The 18,810-nt window shown below is 46.8% G+C and overlaps 2 protein-coding genes across 4 annotated transcripts in view; one reads left to right on the top strand and one right to left on the bottom strand.

The window, feature by feature from the left end:
* Window positions 1-3,868, top strand: part of HSF5 (heat shock transcription factor 5) — a 40,455-nt gene extending 36,587 nt beyond the window's left edge. The window contains exon 6 of the mRNA XM_033922165.1: window positions 3,175-3,868. Within this exon, the coding sequence (XP_033778056.1) occupies window positions 3,175-3,245 (71 nt within the window). The 3' untranslated portion in view covers window positions 3,246-3,868. The remainder of the gene's footprint in view (window positions 1-3,174) is intronic.
* The window catches only part of ABHD11 (abhydrolase domain containing 11), a 112,775-nt gene that overhangs the window by 74,684 nt on the left and 19,281 nt on the right, over window positions 1-18,810 (bottom strand). The window lies entirely within an intron of this gene.

The raw sequence follows: 18,810 nt of genomic DNA, 5'->3' as shown, positions 1-18,810 counted from the left end.
CTAATTGTTTATGCTCCCAATGATAGCCAGGGTTTCTTTTGTCATCAGATAGATAGTCTGTTACAACGATATGCTGAGGGACTGATCTTGATAGGGGGGGAGACGACTTTAATCTGAATTTAGATCCCAAATTAGACAATTCGGCTGCCTTGGTTGCATACTCTTGTGCGGACCAAGGTTGGCTGACATCATTAGTGAGACACTGGGGATTATAGCGCCACTATATCTTTTTTGAGATAAGGAGACCAGAATTGAATGCAATATTCCAAATGAGAATTGAACGCAGTATTCCAAATGAGGTTGCACCATGGAGCGATACAGGGGCATTATGACATTCTTAATCTTCTTAACCATCCCTTTTTTAATAATTCCCAGCATCCTGTTTGCTTTTTTGGCTGCCGCCAAACATTGGGCGGAAGGTTTCATCGTATTGTCTATAATGATACCCAGATCCTTTTCTTGGCGCTAACCCCAAAGTTGGACCCTAGCATCCGGTAACTGTGATTCAGGTTATTCTTCCCAATGTGCATCACTTTGCATTTGTCCACATTAAATTTCATCTGCCACTTGGATGCCCAGTCTTCCAATTTCCTAAGATCTGCCTGCACTGTTTCAAAATCTGCATGCATTTTAACAAGCAGCATTCTTCCATCTGCTGCTCATGCTAGCCTCGGCTCCCTTCTGACATCACATCTTAGTCCTGTGACCAGGAAGTGATGTCATAAGGGAGCTGAGGTCGGTGCGAGCAGCAAGTAGAAGATGCTGCTTGGATTAGCAAACATTTAAAGAGGTTTGCAGGGGATGGAGGTGCTGGTACCCCCCACAAAGAGGTTCATTACCCCATGAAGCCTACCACCTGGTCTCTGTAGGGTGGAGGTGGAGATCTGAGGCTTTTTCCTCCTCTTTTTCATGTTTATTACTCTCTTCAATGGCTTCTTGAACATTGGATTGTAGCATTAACTTCCTGATTTTGCTCTTTTTTTCACTTGAGTAGTTGAGTGTTTGTGTTATTGAATTCTCAAGACACGCATTTCAATTTGATTTTCTACAAAAAGGCAGTATATCAAATCCATGTACAGTATTTAATTTGATTTATATCCCGTCCTCCCCAGGGAGCCCAGAATGGGTTACATAGTAACACACATAACAGCAAACAACATATAACAATTAACAACAGGGAGCAGAGGACTAAGGCCTTTGGGCACCATGAGGTGTGTATAGTTCAATTGTTCTGGATTAGCAGACACTTGGAGCCTAAAGCATGCACAGGGAGGGAGCCAGTTGGACATCTATTAGGAATACAGTGGTTTGGGTGTAACAGTCTAAATGCTAGCTTTTCCTGAGGGGTCAGGTGAAGAGATGGGTTTTTATTGCTTTCCTAAAACTCAAAAGTCCATTATCCCCCCCCTTACTAAACTAAAAATACAATCATTTATTTTACCCTTGTTGTAAGGTGATTTATCTTTCTAATCATCTTGTTCACATCTCTGGTTCTGCTTCCCTGTGCTCTATTTCCAGGGCCTCCTTATTCATTCTTTTTTTTTCTCCTCTTCACTTCCTGCTCTATATCCATCTTTCATAATCAACTTTTCTTCCTCCTTTTCAAATCTGACTAGTTCCATCTCTTCACTTTTCTTCCGTTTCCCACCTCTTCCCTCCATTCATGGGCATCATAATCTCTCGCCCCTTCTGTTACCTCCCTATCCCCACCACTCCTTGATCACCATTTCTCTCTTTCCCTCCCCTGTCACTATCTCCCTTGTTTTTTCCAGCCCCTGTTTAAAGCATGTGGTCCTCACAGATATCATTCCTCCCACCTGCACCTCTTTCTCTGTTTATCCCAGCAAATCTTCCTGTGCTTGTGACCCCTTCCTCCCCCTCAAGTCCACAATCTCTCTCCCTCTCCTTCTTTGGCAGATCTTCCTGTGCTCCTAAATTTTCATCCTCCCCCCCCTCCCAATATCTCCTTAATCCTCCTCCTCCCCCCTCCCCCCCCCGTAGTCTGGTATTTCTCTCCTTTTCCTCCCCCCACAGTCCAGTATCTTTCGGGTCCTTCCCTCCCTCTGACCTTTCATACACTGCCAGTAGTGCTAGTGATTAAGGCAGAGCACTGCTAGCCAGATAGCCTGCTCCAGAATATCTCTCTCTATAGAGTCCCAGCTACATGAGAACAGGAATTAAATCAGCTGAGAGACTCTGGAGCCAGCTAGTCATCTGGCATTGCTCTGCTTTAATTGCTGGCACTTCCATCAGTGTATGGAAGGTCAGAGGGAGAATGTGACTCGAGAGATATCAGACTTCTGTGGTGGCGAGAAAACAGGAGGTGGCAGGAGGGAGTAGGTATCCCTCCTGCTGGGTTTTATCGGGGGTGGGGGGAGGTATTTGCTGGAAGGAGGGAGTGGGCATCCCTCTTGCCATTTTGGGGCGTATTTTTGGTGGGGAAGCCAGGCGATGGCAGGAGAGAGTGGGCATCCTTCCTGCCTTTTTCTTCAGGAGGTTCAGGGATGCATTTGTCGGGGAGGGGGCTTTTTTTTTTTCATTTTTTTTTTTTTAAGTGGCCATGCAAAATATCTGGACCATTAAAAAAAAAAAATCTGCTGACAGCAGTGACAGGAGGCTGCTTTTCCTGTCACTACTGTCAGGGCTGCCCCGACTCAATTGCTCATTGATCGATTTAGTCGGAGAGTTTGTATGCAAATGATTTGAACCTCTGTGCAAATCATTTGCATGCAAAAAAGGTAGTGAATCAATCGCTGTTTCAAAATCGGCCAATAATCAAGTATGGATAACAAATCCTTAACTGTTGGTGCAGGTTGCACCTAGGTAGGTGACTTGTTTGATCCATCGTGTTTAAAGTTCAACTGTTTTTAATTTCATTTGGTTATGCATGTTATTTACAGAGTAGAACTGAACAATAGTTATTTGGGGAGTTTCCCCGTACCCCCTCATTTATGTGTATTTTGGTTATCTAGTACTATTTGATGCTTTGGTACAAACTTAGGGATTACAGCACAGCCAATTTGGGATGAGGCGGAGCTGAAGAAAACGAATGAGTGACTACCGAGCTGTTCAGGATCTCTACAGCCATCTACTGGAAAAAAGATTATCGAGGTAAGAACCTAACCTTTCTTCCTGTGCCTGAAATTAGTACTGATAACTCAATTTTCTTCCTAGATCTCCACTTGTTGGTGGATGTGGCTTGCAAGCAAGAACATTTTCCAAAGGAAGAAGACTTGGGAGAATGAGGTGTTGGAAGTGATACAACCATACATAAGGCTAAGCAGAATGGTGCTTGCATACAAAACATGCATACATGTTGGATTTTTTAGCTGTGTTTCAAAAGTGAACCTTTCCTTTTGTTTGCTTTCCTTGGGGGGGGGGGTCATTTCTTACAGTGTTGGTTTCATCTATTTCCTTCAAATTCTTTACCTCATTTAGACTGGAAAATATCCAGTGGCCAGAAGAGCTTCTTGTGACATGTAAATAGCAGTTTTAAGCAGAACCTTCAAAATATCTCCTCAGGAATGAAATCTAAATCTGAATTATAAAGAGGGACCTTAATGAGTTTGCTTTAACTTTCAAATTAATCACACAGTAAACGATCAAGACAACTGCTAGCCCAGTACAGCTTTACAGTAATCCTGCTTCAATATCTACTCTTCCTTACAGGAAATGGTGTTTCATTTTCAGATGTCTGGCTTTCCCTGGAACAATCACTGCACCTTTAAAACAGATTCTGGAAGACAGAAGGTCTTGTGAGGTCACAGCATCCCAAGTCTGGATGTGTCACACGCTCCAGATTGATTACAAGCCCAGATAATTATGTAGAAAAATCAGAAAGAAAACAATTCTTCCTTAACCTTGCACCTAATATCCCGAAGATGACTGAGTAGGGTGTCACTATTTTTGGCCACTGGATCTTTTGCTATAATAGCTTTCCTTCCTTTGCATCATTTGCTTAATGATGTAATATACTCACTTTTAGGGGTTGTTCTTTATTGAATTATTTATTTCAACTGCGATTTGTAAAAAAAACCAAACAAACCAAAAAAAGTGGTTATCTTGTTTAGTATAATTATATTTAGCGATTATTTATTTATATATATATATATATATATATATATATATATATACACACACTATAATATTTTAACAACTTTTATATTTATAATTATATGTATTTTATTCTTGTCTGAGAATGCTTTTTTGCTGCTTCTCTGTCTAAATATATTATATGCCATGTAGATATACAAAGAGATATTTATACTATATATGATCTCAATAAGTATCATATAAAATCTTTCAGCATCTCTCTATATTTAAGCATACCTAAACAAAAATAGAAAGTTAATACTGAAAATACCATGGAGAAACATTCATTAAAACTGAGATATGAATTCTTAAGCTATATTTCTCTGTTTTAAAATGAGCCTCAAGATCTCCTGAATGTGCAGTTTTCATTCTCTGCAGCAATATGAGAGATATCTGATGTGAAATATTTATGTAGTTCCTATGTAAGATCCCTAGTCAGCTGAAAATGAGAGTTGACAATAGATTTACAGAACTTACTTTAAAAGCACAACTTTTTTGGGTCCACACAACTCATATTCTTCAGCAGACCCTGTAGTATATATTGGACTTGCAGCGACTCTGGTCACCTGTTAAACTATGATGATATTCTGGACCTGTAAGACTCCTTTCATGTTTTACAAAATGGCACAGGATTAAACAAATGTATGATTACAGAAATCTAAAAAATGTATTCCTTAATTTAATATGATGTTTGTAGATGAATGGAACCTGCACTCTACAGCTATAGCTTATGGATCATTGACCAAATAGTGTCTTATGCCCAGACTTTTCTCTCCATTCAGTATGTCATATAGAAAGAGACCTAATCAGAACTTTAAAGGGTTTAATCTTGACTGCAAGGTTTAGAATACCACAGCAATCTGTTGCTTTGCATTTTTCTGTGCCTGTTGCATTACACTGTCATGCGCCTAGATGAACTAGATATCAGAGACAGCTAATAAGACTGTAAGTATAAAGGAAGGTATGGATCTCATTCTAATATGTTAATGTTTCAGAGCCAAAAAAAGCAATGTTTTGCAGATTTAAGTTAAAAAAAATAGCTCCAAGCAAAACATTTCTATCTAGTGTGAATTGATGCAGAAATATCTCCTCTCTTTAATTGTTCCTGTGCTCAACACAAGACAGATGAAATCATTCTCAGGGACAAGAGGACAATGCCCTTTCTGAATTGCAAATAGTGTTTAGTATCTAAAGAAAAGTATAGAAGAAGGTTGGCTATGGAGCTGAAATGTGAAGCAATCTAGAGTGAATATTTAAAGGCATTTCATACATGGTCTAGTCTCAAATAACAGCCCACACTGGGCACCTCCAAATTTCAGTCCTTTATGTATTTCAGTTGCTAAGAATAAAGTGTGACTGTTCTAACAAACTACGTTGTCTTTCTTTGCTCTAGATTGTGGGGTCATTGTCAGGTTTTCTTTTGCTCAGAGGTAAAATTGCAACGGTTATGACCTATTGAACAAATTTGAATGGCCACTTAATTGTAAGGTACATATGTACCTTTCAACTAGTTTTAGTTTCAAACATTTTTTACAAATGACACCAAACATGACCTGCAGTTGGGAATATGGCCAAATTAATGTAATGTAATGTAATTTATTTTTTAATGCAACAAGTCAAGTAATACCAAAGTTCCAGTCATCAAACATGTATAATTACAATATGGTCCCATTCCTCATCGCCCCCTCCCTACAATCCCACTTCTACAATCTATAAAAAGAAAAACACCAAAGGTAAGAAGTCATCTTCATTCTTCTAATCAACAAGCAATTTGGGGACCTGGATTCTTATAGCCCCCGAACCCTAGCAAGAATTGGGAACAATGACCTTGAGAAAGAACTTGTACCATAGTAACATAGTAAATGATGGCAGATAAAGACCTGAATAGTCCCATCCAGTCTGCCCATAAGTGATACTCATTTAAAAAATACATGATTTTATTAATGTCTCTTCTTTGATATTTCTGGGTTGTAGACTGTAAAGTCTGGTATTGTGCTAGGTTCCAAATGTTGACGTTGCCATCCAAGCTCACTCCAGCCTATCCAACCATCCCGTTGTTTGCAGGATAGCTACTGTAAAGTCTGGCCAGTAACATCCTCATGTTCCAAATTAGTAGAGTTCCCATTGATGCCCACCCCAGCCCATCCTACACCGAATCACCATATATTGTTTTCAAACGATTGTGAATGTCTACTTGCGACCCGTTCTGAGCTTCTGGAAGAATGGGATAGAAATTGAAATAAATAAATATGGGACACAGATCATGCAGGTCTGTCCAATACCGGCCTTAGTTCTTTAATTTACATCATTCGTTTTCTAATTAGAGATCCTCTATTTTTATCCCGCGCTTTTTTAAAATTCCATCACCGTTTTCCTCTCCATCACTTTCCTTGGGAGGGCATTCCAAGCATCTACCCTCTCTGTGAAGAAGAATTTCCTAACATTGCTCCTAAGTCTAAGAGAGATCCTAACAGCCTACCAATGAAAAGCAGCCCCCCACCTACCTCAACAACAGCCCCCCAACCATAGAGTTCCATAGTAACTGCTGTCAGCTATGGCATGGCATAAGAAAAAAAAAAACCCCGGCATTCCTAGTTAGAAATATGTATATATACCTCTACAAGAGGTAAACCTGTACATATACACACCTCCCTTCTTACCTCTGCAGATTTATGGTTTAAAATTATTAACACACGGCGACATTTCATCTTTTCTGTTACAGCCCCTCAAACATGGAATTCCCTCCCTATTTATTTAAAGGGAGAACACAATTTGGATAAATTTAAGAGCAAACTAAAAAGCTTTCTTCTTTAGCACTCTCCAGACCAGTAGAGGTTAACTTTACGATTGGGTATATATCTAATCATGACCAGCAGGTGGAGACTGAAAACAAAACTTTGGGACAGTATATCCTAGCCCCTCCTCTCTATTTCCCTCAGTCTTCTTTCAGTCTCCAGCAGGTGTTGAGTGATCTGTACCCATCTCCCTTGGTAGGGCTGTTGGAATTTGTTTAGGGGGTTTATTGTCCCTGTTTTTAGCCGGACGGAGCTTGGGCGGACTCTGTTTGGGGGTTCGTCCGACCTCGGGGGTGTTAAACCCGGCGGGTCACGAGCGGGGTCCCTCCCCCCACTTCCTCCACCTCCCCACATTTTTTTAGAGGAGCCTCAGCAGTAAGCCTTGCCCCCTAAATCAAGCAAGGCATATTGCTTTGAGAGCCTGTGGAGTCTGTTCTGTAAAAAAAAAAAAAAAAAAAAAAAAAATCCTGAGGTAGTGCTGGTCTGGAGGGTTGTTTCCCTTTAAGAAAACTGTATTTTACTGTATTTTTTCATGTAACCAGCACTTTTTTATAGCTAGGTCGCGTATGGAGCAATTGTGCCCTTCTCCGGGGGAGTAGGCCACAATTTTAGTCCAGCCGCGAGGCACTCGCGGCCGGCCTGAACTCGGCGGTTTGGGTCGGTGAGGTGGTGGAGCTCCGTCGGCAGCGGCTGCAGGCGCCCAGAGCTCCCCGCCGATGGTGCCTCGCGAGTCGGCTTGGAGCAGTGGGGAAGCCCGGTCTTCCACAACCGCCCACGGAGGGATTCCCCGAAGGATTCCCTCTCAGCTGATTTTTTGACAGCTGATGCCGGCTTGCCTGCTTTAGCGGCTGAGACTATTCAGGTTTCTCAGCCGCTTCAGGCTATGGAGGGAGCTTTTTTGGCGGGAAAACCGCCATCTTCTCTGTCTGGCCCCTCCATTTTGTCTTCCACCTCAGGTGACCTTCCCCCTGTTTTGGCTAAGCAGGGGCAGGTTTCTGCTGGGTCCCCTGCTGTGGCAGGGAGTCCCTTGGGACCCTCGGGGGGTTTTTCCCCTGATTTTTTCTTTTCATTATGCAAAGCCTATTTTCAGGCGGCTGGGGGTCCCGGTTGCGCCCAGGGGGTCTCGGGGGGTGGGGTTTCCTCCGCGCTCCCTGCGGCTTTGCCTCTCTCGTCTGACGTGATGTCCCCTCCGCCGCCTCTCTTGTCCAAGCGTCCGCGGGTGTCGTGGGACGAGGATTTGTGGTCGGAGGAACGTGTCGGTCTGGAGGAGGACCTGGACCCTTCTGAGGAATTCCAGGACCCTCTGGAGGGGACGGAAGCTGGCGGCGGGTTGTCGGGTTTCCCGTTCTCCAGTGACGAGGCGTCCGTGGTGCGCCTTTTTCAGAGAGATGAGCTGCCTGACCTTATTCAACAGGTTTCTTCGGCTTTGCGTTTTGAGGACGCGCCGCCGGAGACTCCGCGTGTGGGGGACCCTCTGTTACGAGGGATCCGTTCCGTTTCCCGCTCTTTTCCTATGCATCAGGATATTCGGGATATTATTCTTGAGCAGTGGAAAACGCCGGAGACGCCGTTTCGGCTGGCGCGCAGCATGGCTCGCCTGTATCCCATTCCTGAAGGGGATCGGGCTACGTTAGCTTCGCCAGTCGTGGATGCGGTGGTCTCGGCTATTTCCAAGCGGCATACCGTGCCTGTTGAGGGCGGTTCTGCCTTGCGGGACTCTGAGGAGCGCAAATTGGAGACCATCCTTAAGCAAAATTTTCAAGTCTCTGCCTTTGGGGTCCAGGCGGCTATTTGTGGGGGACTGGTCGCTCGCGCCGTGTTTCGGTGGGCGGAGCGGGTCTTGGATCGAGAGTCTGACGACTGGTCTCTGGTGGATCAGGAGGTAGCGAAGATTGAGATGGCTGCCTCATTCCTCTCGGATGCTCTGTATGACTTGGTGCGGATCTCGGCTAAGTCCATGGCTTTTGGCGTGGCCGCAAGGCGTGTGTTGTGGCTGCGCGCTTGGGCGGCGGATGCTGCGTCCAAAGCTAAGCTTACTAAATTTCCCTTTCGGGGGTCGTTTTTATTTGGAGAGGACTTGGATAAGTTGATTCAGACTCTGTCGGACTCGAAAGTTCCCCGTTTGCCGGAGGACCGTGCCCGCCCGGCGTCTCGGGGTGGTGCGGCCCGGGGGCGTTTGCGGGAATTTCGCAAGTATCGCCCTGGGCGTGGGGCTGCTTCTTTCCAGTCTCCGGGGTTTTCCCGGGGTCGGTTCTTCCAGCGCATGCAGCCCTTTCGGGGGGCCCGTCGGGGGGCAGGGAATCCCTCTGCCGGTTCCCCCGCTTCCCGTCCTGCACAATGACGCCTTGCCGGCGCCCCCCTTGGTTCCGGTGGGGGCCTGGCTGCGCGACTTTTTTCCCAAATGGGCCGAGATCACGTCCGATCAGTGGGTCCTGGAGGTGGTGCGGGACGGTTATGCCCTGGAGTTCGCCCGCTCTCTGCCGGATTTTTTCCTCGCTTCTCCGTGTCAGACTCCTGGGAAGACGCTGGCGTTTCGCCAGACCCTTCAGCGCTTGCTAGATCTCAGGGCAGTAGTTCCAGTGCCCCCCCCGGAGTGGGGCACGGGCAGGTACTCCATTTACTTTGTGGTGCCCAAGAAGGAGGGGACTTTTCGGCCCATCCTCGATTTGAAAGGGGTCAACAGGGCTCTCAAGGTTCCCTCTTTCCGTATGGAAACGCTGCGGTCAGTCATTCTGGCGGTTCAGCCGGGGGAGTTTCTCACTTCTCTCGATCTGACGGAGGCCTACTTGCATGTTCCTATTCGGACCTCTCATCAGCGTTTCCTGCGCTTTGCGATCTTGGGTCGGCACTATCAGTTCTGTGCGCTTCCCTTTGGGCTGGCCACGGCTCCCCGGACGTTCACCAAGGTGATGGTGGTCGTCGCGGCAGCCTTGCGGTCGGAGGGCATCCTGGTACTCCCTTACCTGGACGACTGGTTAATTCGGGCCAAGTCGTTGCAGGAAAGCTCCCGGGTTACGGCTCGGGTGGTGGAGTTTCTCCGGTCGCTGGGCTGGGTGGTCAACCTTTCCAAGAGTCGGTTGGTTCCGGCTCAGCGTCTGGAGTACCTCGGGGTGCTGTTCGACACCTCCTTGGGGAAGGTCTTCCTCCCAGAGGCCCGGGTGAGCAAATTGCAGTCTCAGATTCGCCTGCTTTTGGCGTCCCGGTGTCCTCGGGCGCGAGATTTCCTCCAGGTCCTGGGGTCGATGGCGGCGTCCCTGGACGTGGTGAGGTGGGCGCGGGCCCCCATGCGTCCTCTCCAGTATGCTCTGCTCCGGAGGTGGTCTCCCCAGAGGCACGGGATGGATGTTCCGGTTCCCCTGCGAGGCTTGGCGCGCTGCAGTCTGCGTTGGTGGCTCCGGACCCCTCACCTAGTTCAGGGGGTGGGTCTGGATCTTCCGCAGTGGACGGTGCTCATTACGGATGCGAGTCTCCTGGGTTGGGGGGCCCAGTGTCTGGGTCACTCAGCTCAGGGAACCTGGTCCACGGAGGAGGCCTCCTGGTCGATCAACGTGTTGGAGACCAGGGCGGTCCGGCTGGCGCTGTTGGCTTTCCACTCCCTTTTGTTGGGCAAGTCGGTCAGAGTCCTGTCGGACAATGCCACGGCGGTGGCTTATGTCAATCGTCAGGGGGGCACCAAGAGCACTCTGGTGGCGCAGGAGGCGGCTCGGCTCATGGTTTGGGCGGAGTCGCATCTTCTGGACCTCTCGGCCTCTCACATTGCCGGGGTAGAAAACGTTCAGGCGGACTTCCTCAGTCGTCACTTCTTGGATCCGGGAGAGTGGTGTCTCGGCGCCGAGGCGTTTCAGTTGCTAGTGCGTGCTTGGGGGCAGCCCCTGATGGATCTGATGGCTACAAGTGGCAACGCCAAAGTACCCCGCTTCTTCAGTCGTCGCAGGGACGGTCTGGCCGAGGGTCTGGATGCTCTGGTCCAACCGTGGCCAACGGAGGGGCTGTTGTATGTGTTCCCTCCTTGGCCATTAGTGGGCAGAGTACTGCTTCGCATTGTTCGCCATCCGGGGCTGGTGGTCTTGGTGGCTCCGGATTGGCCTCGTCGTCCGTGGTATGCGGATCTGGTGAGGCATCTGGTGGCGGATCCTCTTCCTCTGCCTCTCGAGTGCGATCTTCTGACGCAGGGTCCCATTCCCATGTTCGACCCGTCTCCCTTTTGTCTTACGGCTTGGCTCTTGAAAGGGGCCGCCTGAGTAAGAAGGGATATTCCGACAAGGTGATCTCTACACTTTTGGGGTCCCGGAGGCTTTCTACCTCTCGGGCTTATGTACGGGTTTGGCGTCTTTTTGAGGAATGGTGCCGAGCGCGGGGAGTGGTCTCCTTTCGCGCTTCTCTGCCTAACATTCTAGAGTTTTTGCAGGATGGCCTGGATAGGGGCCTGGCCTGGTCTTCTCTTCGGGTTCATCTGGCGGCCCTGTCGGCTTTTCGGGGGCTGGTGACAGGTCAGCGTTGGTCAGCCATTCCTGATGTGATTCGCTTTCTTAGGGCGGCCAAGTTGATCAGGCCTCCCATAAGGCCCTCGATTCCCTCTTGGGATCTCAATCTGGTTCTCTCTGTTCTAGTGCGCCCTCCTTTCGAGCCGTTGGATGGCTGTTCGTTGAAGGACCTTACGCTGAAGTCGGTCTTTTTGGTGGCCATTACTTCTGCTAGACGGGTGTCTGAGCTACAGGCTTTCTCTTGTAGGGCTCCCTTCTTGGAGTTTTCGAAGGAGCGGGTTGTTTTGCGGCCTGTTCCTTCCTTTCTGCCGAAGGTAGTTTCTCCTTTTCATGTCAATCAATCGGTGGTCCTCCCGGTCTTGGGTAGTCGGGAGGGTTCTTCTGAGCAACGACAGCTGCGCAAGTTGGATGTCGGTCGGGTCCTCCATGCTTATGTGCAGCGGACCCGGGATTTTCGGAGCTCCGATCATCTCTTTGTGCTTCTGGCGGGTCCTCGTCGGGGGGCTGGCGCTTCTAAGGCTACTATTGCGCGTTGGATCAAGGAGATGATTGCTTCCGCTTATCTTCTGAGTCAGAAGCCGGTTCCGGAGTTTCTCAAGGCTCATTCCACTAGGGGTCAGGCGGCTTCTTGGGCTGAGTCGTCGCTCGTGCCTCCGGTGGATATTTGTAAGGCTGCGGTTTGGTCCTCCTTGCATTCATTTGTTCGGCATTATCGGGTAGATGTTCAGGCGCGTCGGGACGCGGTGTTCGGTGAGCGTGTTCTGGTATCGGCCCTTCGGGGGTCCCGCCCGTGAGAGGGACTGCTTTGGTACGTCCCAATCGTAAAGTTAACCTCTACTGGTCTGGAGAGTGCTAAAGAAGGAGAAATTAGGTTCTTACCTGCTAATTTACTTTCTTTTAGCTTCTCCAGACCAGTAGAGGTCCCCACCCTGTCTGTTGTTGTTGTTGTTGGGGCTGTTGCGCGGGCAGTTTTTGGTTTTTGCTGCGGGTTCTAGTATTTTTCTAGGGCCGGGGAGAATTAAAGAACAGCGGCTGTGGCTCGGCTGGCTTAGCTGGCGAGCTGTGGGGACCTTCTTCCTTCGGGAATTTCTCCTCTGCATTTTCCAACAGCATTTTTGGGTATGTTATTTGTTACTCCTTTCGGAGTATTGTTTTTTCTCTCTGTTGTTTTCCAGTTCTTGGTTCTGCTTGGCTATTCGGCAGACTGAGGGAAATAGAGAGGAGGGGCTAGGATATACTGTCCCAAAGTTTTGTTTTCAGTCTCCACCTGCTGGTCATGATTAGATATATACCCAATCGTAAAGTTAACCTCTACTGGTCTGGAGAAGCTAAAAGAAAGTAAATTAGCAGGTAAGAACCTAATTTCTCCTTTTTAAGGATGCATTTGATAATTAGAAAGCTTGACTAGAAGTTTCATTCCAATTCTATAATTTCTCTGAGGTTCATTGTTCTCTCCCTTCCTATTGTTTTTTACCATAATTGTCTTCTCTCCTATCAACAATTTGTATTTCTTTCCCCATCCTTTCCTCTTGTTTAATATGTTTGTAAAGTTAGTCTCCAATATGTTTCGTAAGGTTTAGTTCTTTGTTTTGTTGCCCCCTAAATTTTATAATTTTACTGATGTGTTCATCGCTTAGAATTTTGAATAAGCGATCAATTTATAATAAACTTGAAACTTGAATAGAGAAAGAAGGATCCCCCTGTCTGATTCAATATGTGCCAGATGCTAGGAGACAGTGATTGTATATATTGTGACCGGGTGTTGACCACAGGTAAATCAGACCGAGCAGGCAGTCTGTGAGGTTAGGGGAGTGTGAACTGGCATGCACCAAGAGGAAAAAAAGAGTTCCATTCACTTCAGCTTTGCACAAAGAACTGTTGGGGTTGTTTTTTTTTTATTATTGCAAACCATACATCAAATATGTTCATAGGAAAACAACAGATATCTTTCCTAGAAAATCATCTTCATTTGAGGGCTTTATTCTCAGTTCCCCTCCACTGGACCTGGTTACTCTGGCTTCCAGGTCTTTTTGGGCACTTGCCGCCAACTGCTCTTTCCTGCTCTTAATCCAGCGGGGCTTGGGTTAAGGCTGCTTCCCTTGGTAGCTTCTGCTGGGAACTGGTGGCCTGCTTGGAATCCCTCCTCCCTTTCAGCTTGTGGTGCTGGGATATTTATGCTCAGCTCCAAGTGCCTGCCTGCCTCTGATTGGAGCAGTACTAGGAGGTATCCTTATCTGATATTTCAGAGTTTTCTCCTAGGATTTGGGCTTCCTTTTTGAACTACATAATCTGGTTGTATCTCTCCTTTCTGTTTTATATTTGGGCACTTTAATTTTACCTGCCTGTTGTATCTCTTGAGAAAGATATAAATAGGGAGTGTTAACCTCTGGTTTATCTTTTCACAAATGTCTAGGTTTTGCAACTGGCATTTGGCAATTCTGAGAGCAACTCAGAGTTCATAGGGGCTTCTCTGTGATAATATGCCCCCATATAGAAAGAAAGTGGTTCTTACATTTAAATGTCAGGCGCAGGGGGTTACATGATGCTGAGCTAGAGAGCAGACGTGTGTGCCTCGAGCTCCCGAGCCCCTCTCTCTTTATCGGCAATTTACCTACTTGAATTAAGCCAAATTCTTCTGCAACTACTATCTAGGGGAAGTGCATCGGGTGCTCAGCTGATTTTCCTGTCTGCCCTGTGGCTATGGCCTCCAAATCCTTGCAAAAGGAGAAGGACAAGGGGAAGCCCGCAGAGACTAAGATGGTGGACGGGGATGGCCCGGAGGGCCCTACAGTGAGCTCTGTCTAGCTACAGGAGGTAGTCACAGAGGTGAAGGAAGTGATCAAATCATCTTTGGATCAGCAGCTGCAAGCCATCACCGACAAGCTTGATGTCATAGATGGGCACCTTGAATCTTTAACGTGTTGATGTGTCGGCGCTTGAAGATAGCATGACTCGGGTGACCAGCACACAGGCCGAGATGCAGACCAGGCTCCAAACCCTAGAGGACAAGTTAGACGACATCGAGAATCATAGAAACATAGAAATAGACGGCAGATAAGGGCCACGGCCTGTCTAGTCTGCCCACCCTAATGTCCCTCCCCTACCTTTGCCCTGTGAATAGATCCCATGTGCCGATCCCATTTGGCCTTAAAATCAGGCACGCTGCTGGCCTCAATTACCTGTAGTGGAAGACTATTCCAGCGATCAACCACCCTTTCAGTGAAAAAGAATTTCCTGGTGTCACCTTGTAGTTTCCCGCCCCTGATTTTCCACGGATGCCCTCTTGTTGTCGTGGGACCCTTGAAAAAGAAGATATCTTCCTCTGCCTCGATGCGGCCCGAAAGATACTTGAACGTCTTGATCATGTCCCCCCTCTCTCTGCGCTCCTCAAGCGAGTATAGATGTAATTTGTCAAGCCGTTCTTCGTATGGAAGATCCTTGAGTCCCGAGACCATCCGGGTGGCCATTCTCTGCACCGACTCCAGTCTCAGCACATCCTTGCGATAATGCGGCCTCCAGAATTGCACACAGTATTCCAGGTGGGGCCTCACCTTGGATCTATACAATGGCATAACGACTTCCGCCTCAACTTGGCAATCTCTGGCTGGTGGGCTTGCCGGAGACTGTCGTGGAAGCCGAGCTTCATGGGTTCTTGGAGTGCTGGTTTGTGGACGCTTTAGACTTGCGATCCATGGAGAGCCTGGTGCGGATTGAACGCGCGCATCGGCTTGGACCTAAATGCTCCCTGGAGGAAAAGCCGCGAGTGGTCCTGACTATTGCATTGATCCTTTTGGGGCTTCTCCTGTTGTGTGGCTTGTGATGTTAGATTTGTTTGCTTTACCTCTTGAGTCTTTAAGGGGGGATGGGGGGTGGTAATTGGGGTTGTTGATGTATAATTCTTGAACAGTTGCTCTGCCTCATATTGTTTTCACTGACAATTATTCTGTTTGTTCAATAAAAATTGTTTTCATTTAAATGTTAGGCGCAGCTCCGCAAGTTCCATCATCAAATGGGCAAGGAACTTATTCCACCAATACCAAAAAGAGGAGGCATCAGACTGCGTCCAGTATTGGAGGATACATTTCATGCCCACTATGCAAACCTTCCTGATCCACAGTCTGGAGCCCTTCCCCAGGATACCCCAAACAGAGCTTTGACTTAACAATATACCCCCCATATGAAAGTGAAGAGGTTGATGCAGTATTCTCTCAAAATATCACACAACTCAATGCCAGAAAGCCATGGTTGGGTTACAGTGCCACAAAGCATGGATCAGAGAATTTGGTGCACCCTGACACTTAACACACAAAGCAGAACTCAAAACCCCCATATTATAAAGTCTATTTTGGACACATATGCCCGATAGAGAATTCTACATTGACATTCCACAGTTCTATGGAGCCAACCCACTATGGGATGGAGCGCAACAAAGCAAGAATATCTTGGACAGAAATATTAAAGGCCAAATCAGCACTCTAGTGAGCAGCTAGGGCAGAAAGGCCATTCTGTGGCAACTGTTGCAGCATCTTCTTATGATACAGGGAAATGGAGGGGGGCAAGTCAGAAAGAAAGGCCAAAAGATCCTGAATAGTAGTAGCCACAACCAGCAACATTGAATTAGATGGTAAGAAGCCTATATGATGTCTAAGTTAAAAATAGGCGAAATGATCTGTCCAAGTTGGCAAAGGACCCCACAAGGATTCTAAGCTCAACAATTTCCCCTCCCTGGACACCACATGCGGTACTAGACTTAAACCCTGTGAATCCCAAGCCAAGAAACTAGGGTTTTCCATGCCTGGCAGGAAGCCTCCATTACCCCTCAAAAGAGTAGAACAGGTACAAGTGGATCGATTTTTCACTTCGTCAGAAATTACAAAGACTAGGGGGACACTCAATGAAGTTACAGGGAAATACTTTTAAAACCAATAGGAGGAATTTTTTCACTAATAATAATTAAGCTCTGGAACGCGTTACCAGAGGTTGTGATAAGAGTGGATAGCATAGCTAGTTTTAAGAAAGGTTTGGAGAAGTTCCTGGAGATAAAGTCCATAGTCTATTATTGAGAAAGACATGGGGGAAGCCACTGCTTGCCCTAGATCAGTAGCATGGAATATTGCTACTCCTTGGGTTTTGGCCAGGTACTAGTGACCTGGATTGGTCACCGTGAGAACAGGCTACTGGGCTTGATGGACCATTGGTCTGACCCAGTAGGGCTAGTCTTATGTTCTTATGAGTAAGTTTTTGTACCTGAGGCAATGGAGGGTTAAATGACTTGCCCAAGGTCAAAAGGAGCTGCAGTGGGAATTGAACCCAGTTTGCCAGGATCAAATCCTAATCCACACCTTCAGTTTTCAACTGGGTCCTAGAGACACAGGAAGATGAAAAGGCTCACTTCTGGTCACACTCCGGTCATGATCCAGGACTGCCACTGAATTTCCATCCAAAACATAAATCAGGACACCTACTACTCCAGTACTGATTTCTATCAGGAGAGGGCACTAGTTCACAATTTTTGGAAGTTTAATAAGAGACAGCAGCTTCTCCAGCACATCTTTAAATAATACTAGTGTAAGTGGCAGAAATTGCGCCTGTAGGATATTTACACCTGCTGCCTTAGATTAAGTATGCATAGATTTGTGAACTCTGTCCAGACTCTGCCCCATACACAGCTACCAGCAAAATACATGTGATCACTTTGGTGTAGGAACTTTTACATCAGTCAGAATTTTATAAACAGGCTATTTATATGTGAGAGACCACAAACATGTGAAAATGACTTTTAAAATTACTCCCTATATGCAGATTTCAAATGCAACTCTTTGCTATTTGCAGTAATAACCTTCAGTCTTAGCTCTAACAAAAAAAATAGCCATAGAGTTCTTGTGAACGGTGATTCAAGAGGCTTCAAGTGTCCACTGCAGATCATCAAAAGAAAACGTTGACATTCTAATGAGGGATTGCAAAACTCAAGCTTCTTCTCAGTGTGAATCTGACCACTCATGATTTAATGTGCTCAGGTGGAGGAGAGTCAGGGAGGTGGCTCTGCTACCAATATAATGCATGCATATAAAAAACAGGAAAAAGTGTGGGTCTGACCCCATCGGCTGAGCCCAATGCTTGCTCACTTTTGCCCACCCTGGCCTTTTACCTGCTGTTGATCTGATCTGGTGGCGGAGGTAGTCAGGGGCCCCTGGGCTGGCCAGGGTGTGATAGTGCTGTGGACAGCATGAGCTGTAGGTCTGATCTGCCATTCCTACACTGTACCCGCCACTTCTCTGGCTCTGGAATGAGGCTGCAGTGTCAGTGTCAGCATGTGCATGCTGCTGCTGGCTCTGTCTGACCTAAAAATAGGAAGTTACATCAGAGTTTGATATGACATCTTGTTTCTGAGTCAGGCGGAGCAAGCGGCAACATGCACATGCTGACGTTGACACTACAGATTCTTTCCGGAGCCAGAGAAGCGGCGGGTATGGTGCAGGAGCCGCAGGTCAAGTAATTGCGTTAACCACAATTAATTTTTTAAAATCAGTGTGAGGGGTTAAGTAAGGGGTTTCCCTCACTAAGACTGCAGTTATGCTATTGGACAGCAGGGGGCAGCAGACAAATTGGGAGAAAACTGCTTGTCTCAGAATACCCTGAGCTTTGCAGCTCAGTACTGAGATCCAGGGGAGGGAATGGATACAGCCCTGCTAAGTCAGAGGGACAGGACTCAAGCAGGGAGGAGTACTTCTGCCCCAGACTGGATTCATTCAGAGAGGTCCCTGAGGGAGAGAGTCTTCCACCCTTCCTAGCTGTAGGCTGAGAAGGAGCCCTGGAAAGGACTGAAGAGAGTATGAGAATAGCAAGGGGATGGCTGGTCTCCACTGGGCTATGGTAAGCCAACCTCATATTGAATATATTGTGAAACTCAGTGTTGGGATAGAGTCTTGTGATAAATGAAGACTGAAGTGTGGAACTGAATTAATACTGTAGGAATTAAGAGACTGTTTTGCCTTCACTGAGCCTGTGAGGGAACAGGCTTAGGTCTGGAAAAATAATAAAAGATTATTCATTGTACCTTCCAACCATATCTGTTTGTGTGTGAGTGTGCACAGGAGTCCAGGAAGGCCTGACTGGATCTGCCACAGAGTTAAACATTTTGTAAGTTAACCGCGTTATTAACGTGCTAAATCGCCTAAATTTGAACATTTTTACTGCTGTAATTGCCTATTCTTATGTTTAACTTATTCTTGTATTACACTGCCTTCAGTGAATTCCTTCAAAAAGGCAGTAAATCCAATTAAATAAATATGGACTTGGTCAACTTCTCAAGGAATATTCCTCAGCAGTCAACCTCACTGTCAAACAAAATACTGTGGTGGACAAGTTGAATGGAGTTCTCCAACCTCATAAGTGGTCTCTCAGCATGCTGTGATTCACCACATTTTCCAGCGGTGGGG

The sequence above is a fragment of the Geotrypetes seraphini genome, chromosome 15 (genome assembly GCF_902459505.1).
Source record: "Geotrypetes seraphini chromosome 15, aGeoSer1.1, whole genome shotgun sequence".
NCBI classification, from domain to species: domain Eukaryota; kingdom Metazoa; phylum Chordata; class Amphibia; order Gymnophiona; family Dermophiidae; genus Geotrypetes; species Geotrypetes seraphini.
The sequence above is the reverse complement of the archived record's forward strand: the minus strand, read 5'-3'. Positions and strand labels throughout refer to the sequence as shown.